At 39.2% G+C, this 23,801-nt stretch overlaps 1 protein-coding gene across 4 annotated transcripts in view; it reads right to left on the reverse strand.

Moving 5' to 3' along the window:
• Positions 1-13,956: 13,956 nt before the first annotated feature.
• Cenpc (centromere protein C) overlaps positions 13,957-23,801 on the reverse strand; it is a 52,492-nt gene continuing 42,647 nt past the window's right edge. For 3 of the 4 annotated variants that reach the window (XM_035452723.1, XM_027390977.2, XM_035452724.1), the window contains 3 exons: positions 18,107-18,261; positions 16,512-16,602; positions 15,197-15,283 (listed from right to left, as the gene is read on the reverse strand). In XM_035452723.1, coding sequence (XP_035308614.1) covers positions 15,213-15,283; positions 16,512-16,602; positions 18,107-18,261 — 317 coding nt within the window. In that variant the 3' untranslated portion in view covers positions 15,197-15,212. Of the gene's footprint in view, positions 14,042-15,196; positions 15,284-16,511; positions 16,603-18,106; positions 18,262-23,801 lie in introns of those variants that run through there. The other variant, XM_027390978.2, reaches the window with a different exon arrangement.

Raw genomic sequence — 23,801 nt, forward strand, 5'->3', positions numbered from 1 at the left:
AGGCATGGACACACACACACACACACACACACACACACACACACACACACACACACACACACACACACACACACACACAGTGAAGACACACATGCAGGCATATATATATGAAGAGAGAGAGAGAGAGAGAGAGAGAGAGAGAATGACAAGAAAAACAGAGTATAGTGCAGGGAACCATGTAGTTGGCCTGATCTAGCTGCCATAAGAAGCATACATCATTAAGTTTTTCAGTCAATTGCTCTTGGTGCATGTGTGCCTTTCAGTTTCCGAGAAACCAAGGCCCTCCCTCAATCAGTGAAGCATTCAGGCTACCTGTGTTTCTCTGTAGTCCCTAAAAGTCAGTGAAGCATGTAGAAGCGTGACAGAACAGTTGGTCTTAGACATTCATCTTATGTACCCTGTATACCTTACAAATGTCATTGTTTCCTGGAAACTACCGTTGTATTGATCCTGGCAAGTTCCATTGTATTCTGTTTCTGATAAGGGGATAAAAATTCTAATTGCTTGCAATAAACTTGTCGCAGCCTCAGTCTTGCTGTAATCTCTCCAACCAGGCCTGGTCAAGGATTTACTTCTCATCAACTGATCAGGTAATATTGGCCTGTTGGGTAAGTAATGGGTAACTTACAGTATGGCATCAGCAGATAGCACCAGTGCCAAAATATATGGACCTCTTGCAACCAAGGCTATGTAGGTGGGTGTGTGTACAAATGCCCACCCTGTCTCTCATATTCATATATGTCATGCCAAGGGTGCAGTTTTCAGCCCTAATCTCCAAAGCATAAATTCTACCAGGAGACACCTACATTTACACATACACATGCAGACACTAATCCAAAAACCTTGAACTTGGAAAGATTTCAAGTTCATTCCTGGAGGTACATGACACAGCTGGCCAATGTTAAGATGTTACATATTTTCAGTTTCAAAAAGTACAACCAAAGTCTTGGGGGGAATTTTGTTTATTACTAAAGTAATAGTTAAGATTTCCTGGCATTTTTATGTTCACCATGTGTGTGGAGCCCTGAGAGCTCAAGAGGAGGTGTCAGATTCCCTAGGACTGACTCTACAGACAGTTGTAAGCTGCCATGTAGATGCTGGGAATTGAGTTCAGGTCTTCAAAGAGTAATAAGTGTTCTTTCCTGACTTTAATTCAGCCTCACCTGCTTTGCAAAAAGAAGTCACCTACATGAAAAATATATTTTAGTTTACTGTCATCAGTGTTATTTCATATATATCCAAGAACATGTTATCCCAAAGCAGGGTATCTCATTATGTAATTCCTGCTGAGGCAGTTTGTGAACCAGCAAGTACAGGAAGAGCAGGCCTTCTCCAGAAGCAGGTCCTAAGACTCTCCCAGGAAGGGCCTCCCTAACCTAGAAGGAAGGAGCATCCTTTAGAGAGCAGGCTAACCCCCCAGTGACTGCAGCTTCCCTAGTGCACTGCTCTTAGCTTATACCCTTTTGTCTTACCATATTTTTCCCATGATGTTCTACTCTGTATCAAAACTAGTATAACATTACTAAGTTAGTTATATCATGTATTGGGGTCTTACTTCCTTATGAAGATTGTAGTACTTAGAGCTTGGGTTAAATGGTGTTTTTCTTTTAATTGTTTTGGGTAGGTTGAAAAGATACTTTTTTCCTTTCCTAAATATGCATAGTATGTGTTAGCACATTATTTATTATGTACTATATATTATACTGCATCATATTACTGTATTTAGAATGTTGCTACTTTTTTTTAAAGCAATTTGAAAACTTTACTTCACCAGAAAGGGTACAACTTTAAGTTTAATACATTCCATACATAATTCTTTCCTGAGGATGAGAGCCTGGGGAGATTCCTAGGCCAGACAACTCTATAGCCCAACATGCAGCAGTATTTGAAGTTTTGGCTGAATTCCTTATTCCTTGAACTTCATCTTCTGAGGAGTATGTGTATTTGGCCAGCTTTCTTGTAAGAGAATGAACTCCAATCACAATCATGACAGCTGTATTGTGCTCACTGTATTGCTTGTATCTACCCCAGACTGTGATATGAAGAAAGGCACTCCACACACTTGTATAGTATGGTCTTACAACTAGAAACTTATCATTAGACATGTAGTCACTAATCATCCTGTACTCTGAGGTAACTCACAGATGGACATAATAACATTATGTTGAAGAGAAATGTCCCTCATTTCAGAGAAGTAGGTGGCAATTCTCCAGACTGACCCAGGAACTTCTTCCTTCTGATGTTACAAGTATAGGACCATGGTAACATAGTCCTAAGAAGCTAGTCCACAGTGGAGCTGTGACCCATCTTTTAAGGAAGCATGTTCCACAAACTTCCATGTGTTAGGAACCTAAGATCTGGTGTGAGAACAAACCAATTCTAGAAGATATAATCAACAAAATGATAAGCTATAGTGGACACCAGCCTAGAAAGCTTCCTGTTTAACCATTTCTGCTCCTTATTTTTCCTTCCCCACTCTCCTGAGATCTTTGTAAACTTCTTATAATGTAATTGAGATTTTATTGACAGTTCAACCTATGTAAAAGTTTCTGTGATGTCAATTACCAAGGAAAGCACCTATAAATTTTACCCAAACAAGTTGCATATACAGAGTAACACACACACACACACACACACACAACACACACCACACACACACACACACACACACAACACACAACACACACACGGGGGGGGGGGGGGATTTCAGACATGTTGGATTTAGTCTGTAAATACTTCCTGCTTTTTGCTTGGTTGGTTTGTTTTTTGAGGTAGGGTTTCTCTGTGTAGCCCTGGCAGTCCTGAAATTCACTCTGTAGACCAGGCCAGCCATGAAAGCTGTAGAGGTAGAGATTCCTCTACCTCTGCCTCTGCCTCTGCCTCCCAAGTGCTGGGATTAAAGGTCTGCACTACTACCTCCTGGCTGATACTTGTTTTTAGCACAGAAATTAAAAACTAAAACATGAAGATGATGAACCCCCATGTTTCCTTAGCAACTAACAACTCAACTCACAGTTCATCCTGTTTCAGCAGCATCTTCACCCTTCAACACCATTACTCTGTACACAAACACAGACCACTGAATTTACCGGTAACAGTTTTTTTTGTATTTACAGTCATCATTTCTTTTATTTAACTTGTTTGAGACAAGGTCCTGTGGATCTCAGGCTGACCTCAAATTCACTAAGTTACCAAAGATTCTCCTGCCTCCACCTCCAGAATTACAGGTGTGTGCAAGCACATCTGAACTAAAGCTCTGCTGATTTTTAGCATATGCTCAGAGGTTATAAGGATTTGGAACTTGACTATCCTCACTGACATGATTTTTGCTACTATTTTGGTGTTTGGGTTCTTTTACAAAAAACACAGAGGTGGTAATAACAGTACTCTCCTCAAACCAGAGGGAGATTAGGAGATGATGTATGGAAGGTCACAGCAATGCATCAGCAAGTTTCCCTTTTATTTGTAATCAGCTCAGCCTCCTGTCATCTCTCTCCTTTTCCTGTCTTCCTACATATATTAACCTGCCTCAGCCATAGTTTGAAGTGGGTAATTATACCTAAATTGCTCCTGAATCAACATTTTCCAAACTCACTCAACAAAGGAGACTTCATTTCTCCAAATCCATTCTTCCTATTTTAACTTCAGGACCAAAAAAGTAAGACACATATCTTCCTTTGATTTCAGGTCATCTTAGTATAACTGACCTTTGTAACAGACAATAAGTGTTAAATTCTAGTCTTTAAACCAAAAATAAGTGCAGATTTAATTATTGCCAAACTAAATTCTCAATCCTGACTCTTCTTTGGACATAAAATGCAAATTGTTAAACAGCTAAAATAGTTTGGAAATGATATTTTATGTCTAGCTAATTAACCCTTGCAATAAATGAATGGCAGGGTTAATTAGCTCTTCTAGTTTAGGCAAAAGAAAGAAAAGCAACCAAGCAAACAAAAGCCAAACCTTTGAGATTAGAGATACTCTTTTGCCATCTTGTGGTTTAATTCCCACACTGCAATGTGTTACACAGCTTTTCTCTATAAATGGTAGAATATATGTGATACATACTATATTATATATATACTACATATATATAATCAGTTTGCAATATTTGCATGTCTATGTAAAACTAATACTTAAAAATAATGACTGCATTTTTTAATGCCAGATACCCAAACATTGAGTTTCCACAACCTTCTAAAACAGGAGACTGTTTCCTATACATTTGTTTATACGTGCAGATGTTGTGTGAAACAGCTGCGTTTACAAAAGCTGAAAGCTGCAGAGTTCTTTATAATTCTATTTTTAAGCCAGTGTACTGTTTTTCCAAAAACAATGACATCCTTAAAGAATTCAATCAGCACAATTAGGTCATTTAACTTGAAGACAACAAATTGTTGTTTTATTAACTTTTCTTGTATTTGTCCAGTTGGCCATTTCCTTTATTTCCTCACTTCAAACTGCTAACAAAGAGAGTGCCTGAAAGAAAGCTCATTGGCAGTCCTATGCATTGGTTAGGAATATTAGTGCTGAGATCAAGAAAAACTCAATTCTTTAATTCCTCATGCATTTTAATTTCCATCACAGCCTTAAATTAAAACCTTATTTGCATAGGACATTTAAAACGAATATGTTTTTCCACGGTTCCAAAAAGGAGTACCATTCTAAAAACAAAAACTGGAACTCACAGTTAAAACAAGTCTATCATTTTTCTATGAAATCTAAGAGTAAACATTGGACTACAAAATCGGCCATCCTTAAACAATACCCAACTGTGCTCAGACATGGAGAATAAATGAGTCCACTAAAGACTTTCTATTCAGCATCAGTTAATTATTGTATTAATAATTGGTTAGTTGTATATTATGCCAGATGAATATGAACCAATTTCAGAAGTGACTGAAATAATAACTCTACAGGTCACTGAGGTGGCCTTAGGCAGGTGACTCTTCTGGTGTTCAGTGGATTCACACAATACACAACCAGTGCCTGTTTGTTAGGTTTGAAGCTAGCTGGGCTAGCCTGGCCTCAGCTGAGACAGCTTTTCTGTGCTCTGTGTGCTCTCTCATTTGGTGGACTAGCTGGGATTTTTCTCATGCAAGTTTCCATATTAAGGCTGTGGTGGTTTGAAAGAAAATGCCCCCCAAAAGAGAGAGGCACTATTAGAAGGCGTGGCTTTGTTGGAGTGGATGTGGCCTTGTTTGAGGAAGTATGTCACTGTGGAGGTTCACTTTGATGTCTCTTTTGCTCAAACTACACTCAGTGTGGCAGACAGTTTACTCCCTGTTACCTGTGGATCAAGATGTAGGACTCTCACTCATCTCCTTCTCCAGCCCCATGTCTGCTTGCATGCCACTGTTTCCCACCATGATGACAATGGACTAAACCTCTGAACTGTACGCTGCCTCAATTAAATATTTTCTTTCATAAAAGTTGCTGTGGTCATGGTATCTTCTCACAGCAACAGAAACCCTAACTAAGACAAGGCCTTCACTTGGAATTAGCCTGAGAAATATTCAAGGATTTGATGCTTCAGCTCACATTTGGCATACTGTCCTTCTGTTGTATTCTATCAGCTGCAGTGATGGACTGTGACCTAGAACTAGCTATTTGTAGTACAGCATTCATTTGCTCATCTCCATAAATTAAAGCAATTGGCTAAGTGATCTAAAAGGAATTCCTGTCAGCTCTTTAAAACCAGAAACATGGTAAGTGAGGAGTTCCCTGGATTTACCATATAATTGCTATGTCAAATGTTCATTTCTCCTACTATCTTTGCCTCTCATTCTACTTGGAGGAGAAAAAAAGAAAACCTTCCAAAAATACATATGCTGAATGGCCTTACTCCAGTTGGGCTAAGAATACTTGCAATGTAAATAGGATCATTCAATATGCTAACATTTGTGGTGAGTGACAACTTGTTTAATAGACAGATTATGTGACAGATGCATCAAGACAAAGCTGCCAAGAGTGGCCTGGATATGAGACTGGGGACAGAAGGAATAACAGAGACAGGACAGAATAAAGGTTGGTGACCCAAAAGTGATAGTGTCCTGAAGAAGGCAGATAGCGTTTAGATAAAACATCAATACTCAGGGATCTGTGATTAGACAAGGTGTGAAAGCCAAAGTTCACAGCTGCACTAGGGAGTAGGGGAAGAAGGACAAAAAAAAAAAAAGAAGAAGAAGAAGAAGAAGAAGAAGAAGAAGAAGAAGAAGAAGAAGAAGAAGAAGAAGAAGAAGAAGAAGAAGAAGAAGAAGAAACTCAGAGAGAAATTTAGGAACCAAATACAAGAGTGTCTTAATTTTTTGTTTGTTTGATTTTGTTTTTCCTGTCTCAGCAGAGAATACAGCAGGCTGAGTAATCCATAAGGAACACAAAATTATGTGGCCCATAAAAGATCTGGAAGTGAGAAGATCCAAAACCAGGGTCCCATATGGTGAGTGTCTATTTGCTATATCACAAGATGGTAGGATTCACAGGGGTGTGAAAGAGAAAGGGGGTGCACTCACTGCAAACTCTCTTATAGTAGCATTCATTCACCTGAGGGGAAGCCCTCCTGACCTAAATACTGGCCATTAGGACTCACCTCCCAAGGCTGGGGATTAAGCTTCTCACACAAACTTTAGGGTAGATATGTGAATTCAAACCATAGCAAGGAGAACTAGTACTCAGTTCAACTCAGTACATTCAACAGATGTACATCATATTTATGCCGCCTATTATCTCCATAGTTGTGCTACCTAGTTTTATGTCAACTTGACACAAGCTATAATCAATTCTGGAAGGACTCTCAGTTGAGAAAATGTATCCATAAGATTGGCCTGTAGAGTGTAGGGCTGTTTCTGGATCGGCTTCCGCTGCCCTGCTTGGGGACACCTGAGGCCGGCTCATGGGATTCAAATTCGGTGGGATCCAACACACCCAGAGATTGCCAAGGCCCCAGTACCAGTCTTGCCTCCATCCACGAGAAGAAGACAGTCATCAGAGTATTGGATCTGTCTGCATCTACCAGAAGGAAACCATGGTCTCGTACCCACCAGGAGAAGAAGAGACTCCTGCTACACCCTCCAGAAGAAAGGATGGAAAGAAGACAATATAAAGCTCATTCAACAACAGAAACCCAATATGACAACACCAGGGACTAAGGACCCTACACCAGCAAGACCTGATATTCACAAAGCAGATGAAGCAGAAGAGAATGACCATAAAAACATTTTCATGAAAATGATAGAGGGCCTCAAAGAAGATATGAGAAAATCCCTTAAAGAAATGGAAGGAAAAAAAAAGAACAAAAAATACAAGATACCAACAAATCTTTCAAGGAAACAGTGCAAGACCTAAAAACTGAAATAGAGGCAATAAAGAAAGCAGAATCTGAGGAAATGCTGGAAATAGAAAAGCTGGGTAAACAATCAGGAACTACACATGCAAGCATAACCAACAGAATACAAGACATGGAAGAAAGAATCTCAGGAGTTGAAGATACACTAGGAGAAATAGACTCATCAACCAGAGAAAATCTTAAGTCCAAAAAATTCCTAATGAAAAATATCCAGCAAATGTGGGATGCTGTGAAAAGACCAAACCTAAAAAAAATAGATATAGAAGAAGGGGTGAAGAAATCCAATTCAAAGGTGCAGTAAACATATTCAAAAAAAATCATAGAAGAAAGCTTTCCCAACCTAAAGAAAGACATGCCAATGAAAGTACAAGAAGCCTACAGAACACCAAATAGAGTGGACCACAAAAAAAGGTCTCCTCGCCACATAATAATCAAAACTCCAAACATATGAAGAGAAAATATTAAGAGCAGCAAAGGAAAAAGGTCAAGTAACCTATAAAGGCAAACCTATCAGAATCACACCTGACTTTTCCATGGAAACTCTGAAAGCCAGAAGGTCCTAGATAGATATTCTACCTACATTAACAGACCACAGATGCCAGCCCAGACTACTATACCCAGCAAAGCTTTCAATCAATATAGATGGAGAAAACAAGATATTCCATAATAAAACCAAATTCAAACAACACATATCCACCAATCCAGCCCTACAGAATGTTCTGGAAGGAAAACTGCAACCCAAGGAAGTTAACTACAACCAGAAAAATATAGACAATAGATAATCCCATTTTACCAACAGCCAAAAGAAAAAAGAGGTGGAAACCCAAACATAATCTCGCCACCATCACCAAATCCAAAACAAACAAGAATGAACAATCAATGGTCATTAATATCCCTCAATATTAATGGTCTTAACTCACCCATAAAAAGACACAGATTAGCAGAATGGATAAGAAGACAGAATCCATCCTTCTGTTGCATACAAGAAACACACCTCAACTTCAAAAGCAGACAGTACCTAAGAGTTAAGGGTTGGGAAAAGATTTTCCAATCAAATGGACCCAATAAAGGAGCAGGGGGAGCAATATTAATATCCAACAAATTGGACTTTAAACTAAAATCAATCAAAAGAAATGAAGGAGGTCACTTCCAACTCAACAAAGGAGAAATCCATCAGGATGAACTCTCAATTCTCAAGATTTATGCCCCAAATATAAAGGCACCCACATTCGTAAAAGAAACATTACTAACACTCAAATCACACATAAAACCTCACACACTTATAGTGGGAGGCTTCAACACCCCACTCTCACCACTGGACAGGACTACCAGACAGAAACTTAACAAAGAAACAAAGGAACGAATAGAAGTTATGACCTAATTGGGATTAACTGACATCTATAGAACATTCCATCCAAATACAAAACAATATACCTTGTTCTCAGCGCCACATACTTGGCAACAGCAAATTTCAACAGGTGCAAAAAAGTTAAAATAACCCCCTGTATCTTATCAGACCACCATGCTTTAAAGTTAGAATACAACAACACAAATTGTAGAAAACCTACACACTCATGGAAATTAAATAACGCCAATTGCACAATTCCTGGGTCGAGGAAGAAATAAAAAAAGAAATTAAAGATTTCTTAGAATTCAATGAGAATGCGGACACAATATATCCAAACCTATGGGATACTCTGAAAGCAGTGCTAATAGGAAAGTTCATAGCGCTAAATGCCCACATGAAGAAATAGGAGAATAATCACACTAGAGAATTAACAGCACAACTGAAAGCTTTAGAAAACAAAGAAGTCAATGCACCCCAGAGGAGTAGACACCAGGAAATAATCAAATTGGAGGTTGAAATCAATAAATTGGAAACTAGGAGGACAATACAAAGAATCAATATAACGAAGAGTTGGTTCTTCGAGAAAATCAACAAGATAGACAAACATTTATCCAAACTTACCAAATAGCAGAGAATGAACATACAAATTAATAAAATCAGGAATGAAAAGGGGGACATAACAACAGGCACAGATGAAATCCACCATATAAACAGACTGAGAAAAAAGAACCACATGATCATCTCACTAGATGCCGAAAAAGCCTTTGACAAAGTCCAAAACCCCTTCATGATAAAGGTCTTGGAGAGACCAGGGATAAGAGGAACATACCTTTTTTTTTTTTTTTTTTTTTTTTATTAACAAGGTCTCAACAATAGAGGAAAGACCACTGATGTTGACCTTTGACCTCCATATGTACTTGCAGGCACACAGGGACACACACAGAAAATAAAGGCCAATTTTTACGTTTTTTTTTTTTTATATTTGAATTACAAACAAGATTGAATTACATGACGATCCCAGTTCCCTTCTCCCTCCCTTCCTCCTCTACCACCACCCCCCAAATAAAATCCTACCTGTCATATGTCCTTTCTTCTAATCTACACCTGACTCAAAATTTCTGCTTCCTCATGACCTCTGCATTCTTCCTTTTCTTCCCTTCTCACTCTCATAGCTTCCTCCTCCCTCTTCCCATGTTCTCAATTTGCTCAGGGGATGGTGACCCTACTCCAGGGGAAAAGTTTTTCTCTTTTAGGGTCTAACAGGTACATACCTTAACATAATAAAAGCAATATACAGCAAGCTGACAGCCAACATCAAATTAAATGGAGAGAAACTCAAAGCAATTCATGTAAAATCGGGGACAAGACAAGGCTGTCCACTCTCTCCTTATCTCTTCAATATCATCCTTGAAGTCCTAGCTAGAGCAATAAGACAACAAAAGGAGATCAAGGGGATAAAAATTAGAAAGGAAGAAGTCAAACTTTCATTATTTGCAGATGATATGATAGTATACATAAGTAACCCGAAAAACTCTACCAGGGAACTCCTACAGCTGATAAACACCTTCAGCAAAGTGGCAGGATACAAGATTAACTCAAAAAAATCTGTAGCCCTACTATATACGGATGACACATTGGTGGAGAAAGAAATCAGAGAAGCATCACCCTTTACAATTGCCAGAAACAACATAAAATACCTTGCAGTAACACTAACCAAAAAAGTGAAAGACCTGTACCATAAGAATTTTAAGTCTCTAAAAAGAAGATACCAGAAAATGGAAAGATCTCCCATGCTCTTGGATAGGTAGGATCAACATAGTAAAAATGGCAATCTTGCCAAAAGCAATCTACAGATTCAATGCAATCCCCATCAAAATCCCAACACAATTCTTCACAGACCTTGAAAGAACAACTTTACATGGAGAAACAAAAGACCCAGGATAGCCAAAACATCCCTATACAATAAAGGAACTTCTGGAGGCATCGCCATCCCTGACTTCAAGCTCTATTACAGAGCTATAGTCCTGAAAACAGCTTCGTATTGGCACAAAAATAGACAGGTAGACCAATGGAATTGAGTTGAAAACCCTGATATTAACCCACACACCTACAAACATCTGATTTTTGACAATGAAGCTAAATATATAAGATGCAATAAAGAAAGCATCTCCAACAAATGGTGCTGGCATAACTGGATGCTGGCATGTAGAAGATTGCAGATAGATCCATGTCTATCGGCATGCACAAAATGTAAGTCCAAATGGATGAAAGACCTCAACATAAATCCAGCTACACAGAAACTATTAGAAGACAAAGTGGGAAATACTCTTAAATTAATTGGCACAGGAGACTGATTCCTGAACATTACACCAGTAGCACAGACACTGACATCAACAATTGATAAATGGGACCTCCTGAAACTGAGAAGCTTCTGTAAGGCAAAGGAGACAGTCAGCAAGACAAAACAGCAGCCCACAGACTGGGAAAAGATATTCACCAACCCCACATCTGACAGAGGGCTGATCTCCAAAATATACAAAGAACTCAAGAAGCTAGTCCCCCAAACACCAAACAACCCAATTAAAAAGTGGGGTACAGAACTAAATAGACAATTCTCAATAGAGGAATCTAAAATGGCTGAAAGACACATGAGAAAGTGTTCAACATCCTTAGTCATCAGGGAAATGCAAATCAAAACAACTTTGAGATACCATCTTACTCCTGTCAGAATGGCTAAAATCAAAAATACCAATGACAGTTTATGCTGGAGAGGATTCGGAGAAAGAGGAACACTCCTCCACTGCTGGTGGGAGTGCCAACTTGTACAGCCACTTTGGAAATCAGTATGGTGATTTCTCAAGAAAATGGAAATCAGTCTACCACAAGATCCAGCAATTCCACTCCTAGGCATATACCCAAAAGAAGCACATTCATACAACACGGACATATGTTCAACCATGTTCATAGCAGCATTATTTGTAATAGCCAGAAACTAGAAGCAGCCTAGACGCCCCTCAACCGAAGAATAGATAGAGAAATTGTGGTACATTTACACAATGGAGTACTAGTCAGCAGGAAAAAACAAAAAAACAAAAAACAATGGAATCTTGAAATTCGAAGGCAAATGGATGGAACTAAAATAAACCATTCTGAGCGAGGTAATCCAATCACAAAAAGACAAACAGGGTATGTACTCACTCATATATGGATTTTAGACATAGAGCAAAAGATTACCATCCCACAATCCATACTGCCAGAGAAGCTAGGTAACAAGGAGGACTCTTAAGAGAGACATGCATGATCCCCTGGAGAAGGGGAAAGGGACAAGATATCCTGAGCAAATTGGTAGCATATGGGGAGGGGAGAGAGAGCTAGGAGAATGAGAAGGGGAGAAGAGAAGGGGTGAGGAAGACATGAGGGAGCAGAAAGGTTGAGTTGGGGAAGAATAGAAGAAAACAAGATTAAGAGATACCAAAATAGAGGGAGAGATTTTAGGTTTAAAAAAAAAAATCAGGCAGTAGGGAAATGTTTGGAGATCTACAAAGATGACACCAACTAACAATCTAAGCAACAGAGGAGAGGCTACCTTAAATGCCCTCCTGATACTGAGATTGATGACTGACTTATATGCCATCCTATAGCCTTCATCCAGCAGCTGGTGGAAATAGAAGCAGACACCCACAACTAATCACTGAACTGAACTGGAATCCAGTTGCAGAATAGACAAGTGATAAGAAAAGGGATCCAGACCAGGCTGGTGAAACCCACAGAAACAGCTGACATGAACAATGGGGAGCTCTTGATCCCAAACTGATAGCTGGAAAACCAGCAGGGGACTGATCCAGACCCCAGGAACACGGGTGACAGTGTGGAGACCTCAGAAATCCACGGGGTCTCCTGTAGTAGATCAGTACTTATCCCTAGCATAGGTGTGGACTTTGGAAGCCCATTCCACATAGAGTGATACTCCTTGAGCCAAGATACTCCCGGGTGGGACTAGGCCCTAACCCAAAGGATATGACAGATTCTGAAGACCCCCTATGGAAGGCCTCACCCTCCCTGGGGGCACAAAGCTTATGTGACAAGTAGGTTTTTAGTTGGGGGGGCGGGTGTCGAAGGAAGGAGGGGAGGTAGAGGGAACTGAGATTGACATGTAAAACAATCTTGTTTCTAATTCAAATTTTAAAAATGGGGGAAAAAAAAGATTGGCCTGTAGGCAAATTTGTAGTGTATTTTAATAACTGACTGATGTGGGGAAAGCCCAGCTACCTACCCATGAGCCAGTACTTCTGGAAGCCATAAGAAAATGGGCTGACCTTTCTGAATGGAGACAGAGGAGGAATGGATGAGGAGATGGGAGTCAGGAGGAGGGAAAAGGAGAAGAGGAGGGAGGGGAAACTGTGGCCAGTATGTAAAATAAATGAAAAATTGTTAATTAAATAAAATTAAATTAAAAGAAAGAGAAAATGGGCTGAGTCGTGCAGTGGTAGCCCACACCTTTAATCCCAGCACTCAGGAGGCAGATACAGGTGAGTCTCTATGAGTTTAAGGCCAGCCTCGTGGTCTACACAGAGAATTCCCGGACAGCCAGGGTTACACAGAGAAATCCTGTCTCAAAAGAAGGAAGGGAGGGAGGGAGGGAGGAGGAGGAGGAGAGGAGGAGGGAGGGGAGGGAGAGGGAGGGAGAGAGGAGGGGGAAGAGGGGGAGGGAGGAAGAAAAGAAAGAAAGAAAGAAAGAAAGAAAGAAAGAAAGAAAGAAAGAAAGAAAGAAAGAAAGAAAGAAAGAAAGAAAGAAAGAAAGGGGGGCAAGCCAAGAGGTGACAAGCCAGTAGGCAACACTCCTCGAGTATTCTTGCTTCAGTTCTTCCCTCTCCAGGTTCTTGCCTTGCTTGAGTTTCTGCTTTCACCTTCCTCAGTGATGGCCTGTTACTGGAAGTGTAAGGTAGAATAACCATTTTCTCCTCATGTTGTTTGTTTGTGGTATTGTATTACAGAATAGAAATAAATCCTAAGAGAATAGTGAAAGAACAATTTTAAAACCTTTGTATTCATAAAGCATTTTAGGATGAGAAAATACAAACCACAAACAATGCAAATAAAGTAGAAATTAGAAACTGCTTAGTGTTGTGGGAATAAAGCTGTTGGGTATCCTCAGGATACAAGTGCCACTACTGAAGTACCATGCCATGCTGGTTATGGTTGTGATTTGTTGGCTTTACAGCTAGATAGGACTACTGATTACATTTCTCCCTTGGCAACTTACATGGCTCCTCTTGGTACTATGAGAGCTATAGTCTTCAGACAAGGCTTCTATATCAGTTCCAGCTTGATTCCTCCAAATCTTGTATCTGAAATGGTGGGGAGTCTTCAGCAATAGGTTCTTACTTTGAATGCACTTATTTCTCAGACTTCCACTTCTCATCTTCTACTTCCATAAGATAGATACTTAATAAGCAAATGCTACTCCAGGATTACAAAGAAAAGGCCAAACTTTTAAGAAAATAACTATTAAAAGTACAATCTGGGCCTAGACAATTCCCAACCTCATCCTGGTGAGGTATGTGTTTATCACCATGCAGGGATACTGGTCCATTATCAACTGCCCCATGCAATCAGTGAGTATTTAATGAGCCACAGGCTAAGTGCAGAAGTAATCTGCACGGCTGCTCAAAGGTGGAACTGTTTAGGAAAGATTATGAGGTGTGGCATTGTTGGAGGAGGTGTGTTGCTGGGACTTGGCCCAGGGGTTTCGAAAGCACACGGCATTCTCAGTTAGCTCTCTCTGCCTTATGCTTATGGATCTAGATTTAAACTCGCCCTGTAAAATAGTCATGGACTCTAACCCTATAAAACTGTAAGCCCCAAATAAACACGTTCTTATATAAGTTGCACTGGTCATGGTGTCTTATCATAGCAACAGAAAAGTAACTGAGACATTTGATAAGAGGTAAAGACTGAAGTGTTTAGGGTACAAGACAAGGAAAGCCAAAGAAGACAGGAACCAAATTAAATAGTAAAAAGAAGAAATGAGTCCCTTCTACAGAAGTGAGCATTGCCCTGATGACACTTTGAATTTGCACTTCAAGCCTCAAATAACTGAGGAAAAAAATACATAAAACCAGATTTCATTGTTTTAAAACACTTTGTTACAATAGCCCATTTAAATTAATTCAGCACATTTACCTCAGCTTTCTACTAGATTATTCAATGACCAATGATTTAAATTTAATATTTGGAACCAACTATTGTAAATGAGTAGACATATTAATCAGCTCTTTTACAGCAGATGTGTTTTATATTTAGTAACAGTGATTTTGGGTTTTTCAATATTATTAAAACAATACCAGCAATTCTAAAGGTAGTATGTGAATTCATGCAAGATCATGAAATGTTTAACCAGGAGGATGAAATGATTATCTAATTCAAGTTTACTCAAAACTAAATAAAAGTTTTATTTTAAAATAATCATAGTTACAAAAATTTACAATAAACAACTTATTTTATACAGATACACTTATTTCATCTCTTTATTTGAGTAAAAAGAAGACAACTTTCCACATTCAAGAGGTTTTTAATGTTGTAATGATTACCTAAAAGTAAAGTAACAAAAAATATAATTATTTCAAGTAACAAAAAGATATATTTGTTTCCATAAGCATAATTTCTTTTTGAGTATTTCTTCACCACTTGTCACATACTGCATATAATATAAAACAGAAACAATTTATCTAACTTAAAGTAACTTATTTTATTTAATTTTAATTGCATGAATACAAAGACACCAAAGTTAATAACCACCTACTGATTCAGAGAGGATCTGAAAGAACAGAAATTTCCCATCATGCTCTAATAAAGGCAGAGTTAATTAGAAATGTGTGCAAGAGAAAACCATTCTGAAACCAATGTATAAATGATCTTTAGAAATGTTGTAGGTTCCTATAAACCAGACATATATACATACATACATACATATATACATACATACATACATACATACATACATAGGATAAAAGGTGCAATGTTATATAAAATAATGTTAAAAGGCAAATACTGCTTTTAATCTATTAGGTAATATAACAGAGTGTCAGATGGATAGTGTCACATATGCCAGGTTTACGTGCATTAAATATTATTACTGTGACTTTATATTAGAAACTGGTATTCATAAAAACTAACAGAATTAATAGCATTTCCACAGCAGTGCTAGCACACAGTAATTACAGTGCTAGGGATGGGGATGCACTCACTATGCACTTGCCCAGTAATAAGAAAAGGACCTCAGTTCAAGTCCCAGCACCGTAAGACAAATGTATATAAATATAGCTGCTATTGCCTTCACCACAATGTGAGTTTTGTAAACATAAGGATTTTTCTCTTTTCCATTTATTTATCCCAAACCTAAGGAGCAATACTTGGCACCACAGTACACTGCTACTCATATTTACAGACTGAAGGAATAAGCAAGCAAATAAATTAAAATACCTATTACAGATTACTTGTAATCTTTTAATAGTACACTGGTCTGTATAGTTAAACAACTAAAAAGGGCTATATAATGTCATAGGAAATAACTTCCCTTATTGCTGGGAAGGCAACCCAACTTAATGTTTTTATTATTTAGCAACAAACATGTTGGAATTTCACACATCCAAACACTAACATATACTTACTTAATGATAAAATGAAAGGAAAATATGTACCAAACTGCTTTGGCATCAATAACATGGTAGTTCATTTTGACCACTGTAGCTCCCACATTCATTAGCAACTATACAGACATTGTAACAATATGAATCAAAATGCTTTCCTTGTTCTTACCTGAAGGAACATAGAATGAATCACCAGTAGTTATCATATATGGTGTTTCATGTAAGGTACATAAAAGTTCACCAAAGTTAACATAAAAAACCTGTAAAATTAAAAATAAAAATCTCATTTTAAATTGAACCACAACAAATATACTACTGAAATTCAACAGGCAAAATAATGACTCCTCATGGATGTCTGTATTCTAATCTGCAGAACCTGGAAATAAATCCTATGTGGCAAAAGAACCTTGAGATGTGGAGTAATCCTTAATTTCAACTGAATCCCATCTAAACACACATACCCTTAAAGATAACTCCCTCATACCATCCACCAACCCCTATACAAATATATCCTAACACAGACACAGACTCACACACACAGACACACACAGACACACACAGACACACAGACACACACACACACACACACACACACACACACACACACACACACAGAGCAAGAGGGGGGTAATAGAAAAATGAGGCAGAAAAGCAATTTTAATCATAAGGTTTTTCTCCTCTTCCTGGTGGTAAGAAGGAGCCACAAGCCAAGGATCAGGCTATTTGTAAAAGATGCCAACCTCCTGAGAAAAATGAGAATGCCAGTTCTATAACCACATGGGAACTGAATTCTCCCAACAATGCCAATAAAACTGGGGGGAAGTGGACAGAGTCATCCTCAGGAAAGGAAGCAAACCTGTCAACATCTTAATTACAGACCTGTGATACTCTGAACAAATATACTATACAATCAAGCCTGTCACATGTATAACTATGCAAAGAGAGATAATTGAAGGTAACTGCTTTAAGCCACTAGTATGTGGTACTTTGTTAGGTCAATAATAGAAAACTAATATGAATTCAATTTTGTTCATTCAATGTCATGAAAATTCAGTACTGCATTACCAGTAAACTTTACTAAAAAAAGAGAAATGTTATACAAGCTTCTTCAAAGGCTACATGTTTTCTGGATAACACACTTGTCAACAGGAATGATGAACCAGAGATAAGGAAAGTTATTACCACTCAAGAACATGCACAGCAGACATGTGTATACAGCAGATACTGAGACAAAGGGCTAGGAAGAAAGGAGGAAGGGAAGAAAGGAAGAAGGGAGAGAGGAAGGAAAAGAGTGAGACATACCAACTCATCATAAATCTCATTGTAACTTCAGACCCTGTCAAGTACAATAGCCTATTGGTACTGAATGGAGCAGCTAGCCCTTTGTCTGAAGGGCACTCTTAACTAGTTAAGTCATTTTTTAACTATTCTGATCCTCAACCATATGATTACAGAAGTTCACAAGACATAACCTCCATAATCTTCAGCTCTAAAATTCAATTTTATTAGCAAATCTATATTCTAAGATTCTCTTAAGAAACAATGACACCATAAACCACTGAACCTAAGGTTGTGCTATGCCCAGTACAGGTATTTTTAAATAATTACTGACTGGTTAACTGAAACACATTTAATAAAGGAAAAGATTTCTTTATGTAATAAACAATAAGATGTCACTACCAAGTAAATAGAATTTTAATGCATCATCTGAGAAAAAGAATCAGTTGTACTTCTAGAAAAGCAGAAATGGAGAAATATACTCACCAATATATCTTGGCCAACATGCTGCTTTCCTTTTTCTTCATAGGGTCCTAAAACCAATTTTCCAGTAGAAAAAAATGCTGTATCCAATGTTTTAAAAACTTTCAAACCATGTTGCTCCACGAAAAACTGGTATGTATCTCGTGGTCTTATAAGATCTAGGGGGAAAACAATAATACAAATATAAAGCAATCACAAGCTAAACATGTATACCAGCCTGTGACAGTCATCTCAGCACGTAGGGAACTAAGGAGGGTCACAAACTGGAAGTCCAGCTGGGTTACACATGGGAAACCCTACTGCAATAGTAGTGTTTAGTGAATAAGCATTTTTCTAAGAGCCATTTAGACCATACGTACATATAGGAAGTTCTATTACACAGGGTGAAGATGACTGACTCTGGAGCTGGGATGGTAAAGGTCCTATTCTGCCTGGCTCATAAATTACATGACTTTGGACTACTTAAGCTCTCTAAGCCTCCATTTCCTTTCTGTAAAAATGAGCCAACACCTATGTTCAAACAGCTTCTGTGAACATCAAAGGGTTAACATAAATCTATAGAGACAGCTGAACAAAGCTCTTGGAAACTCATGAACTCTAGACCTACAACTGTGGAGACTCCAGGGAACCGAACTAGGCCTTCCATATGTGGGAGACGGTTGTTAGCTTGGACTTTCTGAGGGGCCCCTGGCAGGAGGACCATGATACAAACCTGGTACATGAGCTAGCTTATTGGAGCCTATTCCTTAGGGTGAAATGTCATGCTCAGTGGCAGTAGGAGCATGATATAATCCCAATACATGAGCTAGCTTGTTGAAGCCCACTCCCTATGGTGGGATGCCATGCCTAGTCTTAATGCATGGGAGAGGGGGCCTGCCCCTAACCTTATTGTGCCAGACTATATTGACTCCTCATAGGAGCCTTTACCCATGAGGAAGAATGGACTGGGGGGGGGGGGTGGGAGAGTTGAGGGGAGATGGGAAAAAGTGAGGGGGTTGGAGGAGGGGTGGGAGGGAGAACTGTGGTAGAAATGTAAAAGGAAATCAAAAAGTAAAAAACATGTCACTGCTCAGCGTGCACCGGATCCAAATTTGGTGGTGGGATCCCATACAGCTAAGCCCCCGTGGCAATTCTGCCTCCATCCACTGGCCCAGATCAGAACTCGGTGGCGGAATCCGACACACCAGACCCTCCAGAGGCCCCAGTGGCAGTTCCAACTCCATCCACGAGAAAAGGACAGTCATAAGAGTATTGGATATCCCATCTACCAGAAGGGAACCTTAGCCCCATAACCACCAGGAGAGCAAGAGACTCCTGCTACACCCACGAGAAGAAAGGATGAGAAGAGGACAAGGTAAAAGCACATCCAACAACAGAAAACCCAATATGACACCACCGGAGACTAGGAATCATACACCAGCAAGACCTGAACATCACAATGCAGATGAAGCAAAAGAGAATGACCTTAAAAACATCTTCAGGAAAATGATAGAGAACCTCAAAGAGGACATGAGAAAAATCCCTTAAAGAAATGGAAGAAAAAACAAACCAAAAAATACAAGATATCAACAAATCTCTCAGACGACCAGAATCTAGGGACTCCACTCCAGCAAGATCTGAAAAGCCCAACACAGAGCATGAAGAAGAGATGGACCTCAAAAATTATCTCGGCAAGATGATAGAGACCTTTAAAGAGGAAACAAGAAAATCCCTTAAAGAAATAGAAGAAAAAGCAAACAAAAAATTATGCGAAATGGAGGAAAAGACAAACCAAAAAATTCAAGAAATAAACAAATCTCTTAAAGAATCTAAAGAAACCCAAGAAAAGACATCCAAACAAGTGAAGGAAGCTCTTGAAACAGTTCAAAGCATGAAAGCTAGATGCTGAAAAAGCCTTTGACAAAACCCAACATCCCTTCATGATAAAGATCTTGGAGAGAACAGGAATAACAGGAACATATCTAAACATGATAAACGCAATATACACCAAACCAATAGCCAACATCAAACTAAGTGGAGAGAAATTCAAAGCGTTTCCTCTAAAATCAGGAACAAGACAAGGCTGTCCACTCTCTCCATATCTCTTCAATATTGTACTTGAAGTTCTGGCTAGAGCAATAAGACAAGAAAAGAAGATCAAAGGAATACAAATTGGAAAGGATGAAGTCAAACTTTCACTATTTGCAGACATGATAGTCTACATTAGTGACCCGAAAAACTCTACCAGGGAACTCCTACGGCTGAAAAACACCTTCAGCAAGTTAGCAGGATACAAAATTAACTCAAAAAAATCAGTAGCCTTATTATATACAGATGATAAATCCAATGAGAAAGAAATCAGGGAAACATCACCTTTCACAATATCCAAAAGCCACATAAAATATCTTGGGGTAACACTAACCAAAAAAGTGAAAGACCTGTACAATAAGAACTTTGAGAATTTAAAGAAAGAAATTAAAGAAGATACCAGAAAATGGAAAGATCTCCCATGCTCTTGGATAGGTAGAATTAACATAGTAAAAATGGCAATCCTGCCAAAAGCAATCTACAGATTCAACACAATCCCCATCAAAATTCCAACAAAGTTTTTCACAGACATTGAAAGAACAATACTCAACTTTATATGGAAAAATAAAAAACCCAGGATAGCCAAAACAACTCTTTACAATAAAGGATCTTCTGGAGGTATCACCATCCCCGACTTCAAGCTCTACTATAGAGCCATAGTTCTGAAAACGGCTTGGTATTGGCACAAAAATAGACAGATAGACCAATGGAATCGAATTGAAAACCCTGATATTGACCCACGCACATACGAATGCCTTATTTTGACAAAGGTGCTAAATCTATACAATGGAAAAAAGATAGCATCTTCAACAAATGGTGCTGGTACAATTGGATTCGGACATGCAGAAAATTGCAGATAGATCCATACCTGTCACCATGCACAAAACTTAAGTGCAAATGGATCAAAGATCTCACCATAAATCCAGCCACTCTGAATCTTCTAGAAGAGAAATTAGGAATTACCCTTGAACAAATTGGCACAGGAGACCGCTTCCTGAACTTTACGCCAGTAGCACAGACATTGAGGTCTGCAATTAATAAATGGGACCTCCTGAAACTGAGAAGCTTCTGTAAGGCAAAGAAAACAGTCAGTAGGACAAAACAACCACCCACAAAATGGGAAAAGATCTTCACCGATCCCACATCTGACAGAGGACTGATTTCCAAAATATATAAGGAGCTCAAGAAGCTAGCCACCAAAACACCAAACAATGAAATTAAAAAGTGGGGTGCAGAACTAAATAGGGAATTCTCAACAGAGGAATCTGAAATGGCTGAAAGACACTTAAGAAAGTGCTCAAAATCATTGGCCATCAGAGAAATGCAACTCAGAACAACTCTGAGATACCACCTCACACCTGTCAGAATGGCTAAAATCAAAAACACCAATGACAATCTATGCAAGAGAGGATGTGGCGAAAAAGGAACACTCCTCCATTGCTGGCGGGAGTGCGAACTTGTAAGACCACTTTGGAAATCAGTATGGCAGTTGCTCAGAAAAATGGGAATCAGTCTACCTCAAGATCCAGCCATTCCTCTCTTGGGTATATACCCAAATAGTGCAGGTTCATACAACAAGGACATATATATGTTCACCCATGTTCATAGTAGCATTGTTTGTAATAGCCAGAACCTGGAAGCAACCTAGATGCCCCTAAACTGAAGAATGGATTGAGAAAATGTGGTACATTTATACAATGGAGTACTACTCAGCAGAAAAAAGCAATGGAATCTTGAAATTAGCAGGCAAATGATGGAACTAGAGGAAACCATCCTGAGTGAAGTAACCCAGTCACAAAAGACAAACATGGTATATACTCATTCATATATGAATTTTAGACATAGAGCAAAGGATTACCAGCCTATAATCCTCTTCACCAAAGAAACTAGGAAACATGAAGGACTCTAAGGGATAAATGGTCCCCAGGAATGGAAGTGGCATGAACTCCTGAACTAATTGGGAGCATGAGGGTAGGGGGGAGGGAGCTGCTACAATAAGAGCAAGAGAGGAGCAGTAGAGGAGAGGAAATGTAGGGGCAGAAATATTGAGTTGGGGGAAGAATAGAGGAGAGAGAGCAGGATGAGAGATACCATATCAGAGGGAGCCACTATAGGTCCGAGAAGAGATCTGGAACCAGGGAGATCTCCAGAGACCTACAAGGATGACACGATCTGACAATCCAGGCAATGGTGGAGAGGATAACCTAAAAGCCTTCCCCTAAAATGAGATTGATGACTTCTCTTTATGCCATCCTAGAGCCCTCATCCAGTGGCTGATGGACAAACATCCACAGATATACACTGAGCTGAAATGGGAATTTAGTTGAAGAGAGGAGGAATGAAGAGCGAAGGGGTCTGTACCAGGTTGGAGAAACCCACAAGAACAGTTGGCCTGAACAAGGGAGAGCACATCGACCCCAGATGCTGTCTGTGAAGCCAGTACAAGACTGATCCAGACCCCTGAACATGGATGTCAATAAGGAGGCCTCTGCACTCCAGGGAGCCTCTGGTGGTGGATTAGTATTTTTCCCTGGTGCAAGAAGGGACTTTGAGAGCCCATCCCATGTGAAGGGTTACACTCTGGCCCTGGACACATGGGGAAGGGCCCAGGACCAGCACAGGAAGATTTGGTGGACTTTGCAGAGCCCCTGTTGAGGGCCCTACCCTGCCTGGGGAGTGGTGGGTGGATGGAGTGGGGGGTAGGTTGGGGGTGGGTGAGGATGGATGGGGGTGAGGGGAGGGAGAGGGAGAAGAGACTTACATGTGAAACAAGCTTGTTCCCTAACTAGAACTAATAAATAAATTAAAAAAAAAAAAAAGCACAATCTGAGGGAATTCTGGAAATAGAAAAGCTGTGTAAACCATCAGGAACTACAGATGTAAGCATAACCAACAGAATAAAAGAGATGGAAGACAGACTCTCAGGAGTGGAAGACACACTATCGGAAATAGATTCATCAACCAAAGAAAATCTTATGTCCAACAAATCCCTAACACAAAATATAACAAATCCCTAACACAAAATACCCAAGAAATATGGGATACCGTGAAAAGACCAAACCTAAGAATAATAGGTATAGAAGAAGGTGAAGAAATCCAACTCAAAGGCTCAGGAAACATATTCAACAAAATCATAGAAGAAAACTTTCCAAACCTAAAGAAAGACATGTCAATGAAAATATAAGAAGCCTACAGAACACCAAATAGACTGAACCAAAAAAATAAGGTCTCCTCATCACATAATAATAAAAGCACCAAACATACAGAACAAAGAGCAAATATTAAGAACAGCAAAGGAAAAAGGTCAAGTAGCATATAAAGGCAAACCTATCAGAATCACACCTGACTTTTCCATGGAAACTCTGAAAGCCAGAAGGTCCTAGATAGATATTCTACCTACACTAAGAGACCACGGATGCCAGCCCAGACTACTATACCCAGCAAAGCTTTCAATCAATATAGATGGAGAAAAGAAGATATTCCATGACAAAACCAGATTCAAACAATACTTATCCACCAATCCAGCCCTACAGAATGTTCTGGAAGGAAAACTGCAACCCAAGGAAGTTAACTACAACCAGAAAAATATAGGCAATAGATAACCCCACTTTACCAACAGCCAAAAGGAAAA

The sequence above is a fragment of the Cricetulus griseus genome (genome assembly GCF_003668045.3).
Source record: "Cricetulus griseus strain 17A/GY chromosome 1 unlocalized genomic scaffold, alternate assembly CriGri-PICRH-1.0 chr1_1, whole genome shotgun sequence".
In the NCBI taxonomy this organism is placed as follows: Eukaryota; Metazoa; Chordata; class Mammalia; order Rodentia; family Cricetidae; genus Cricetulus; species Cricetulus griseus.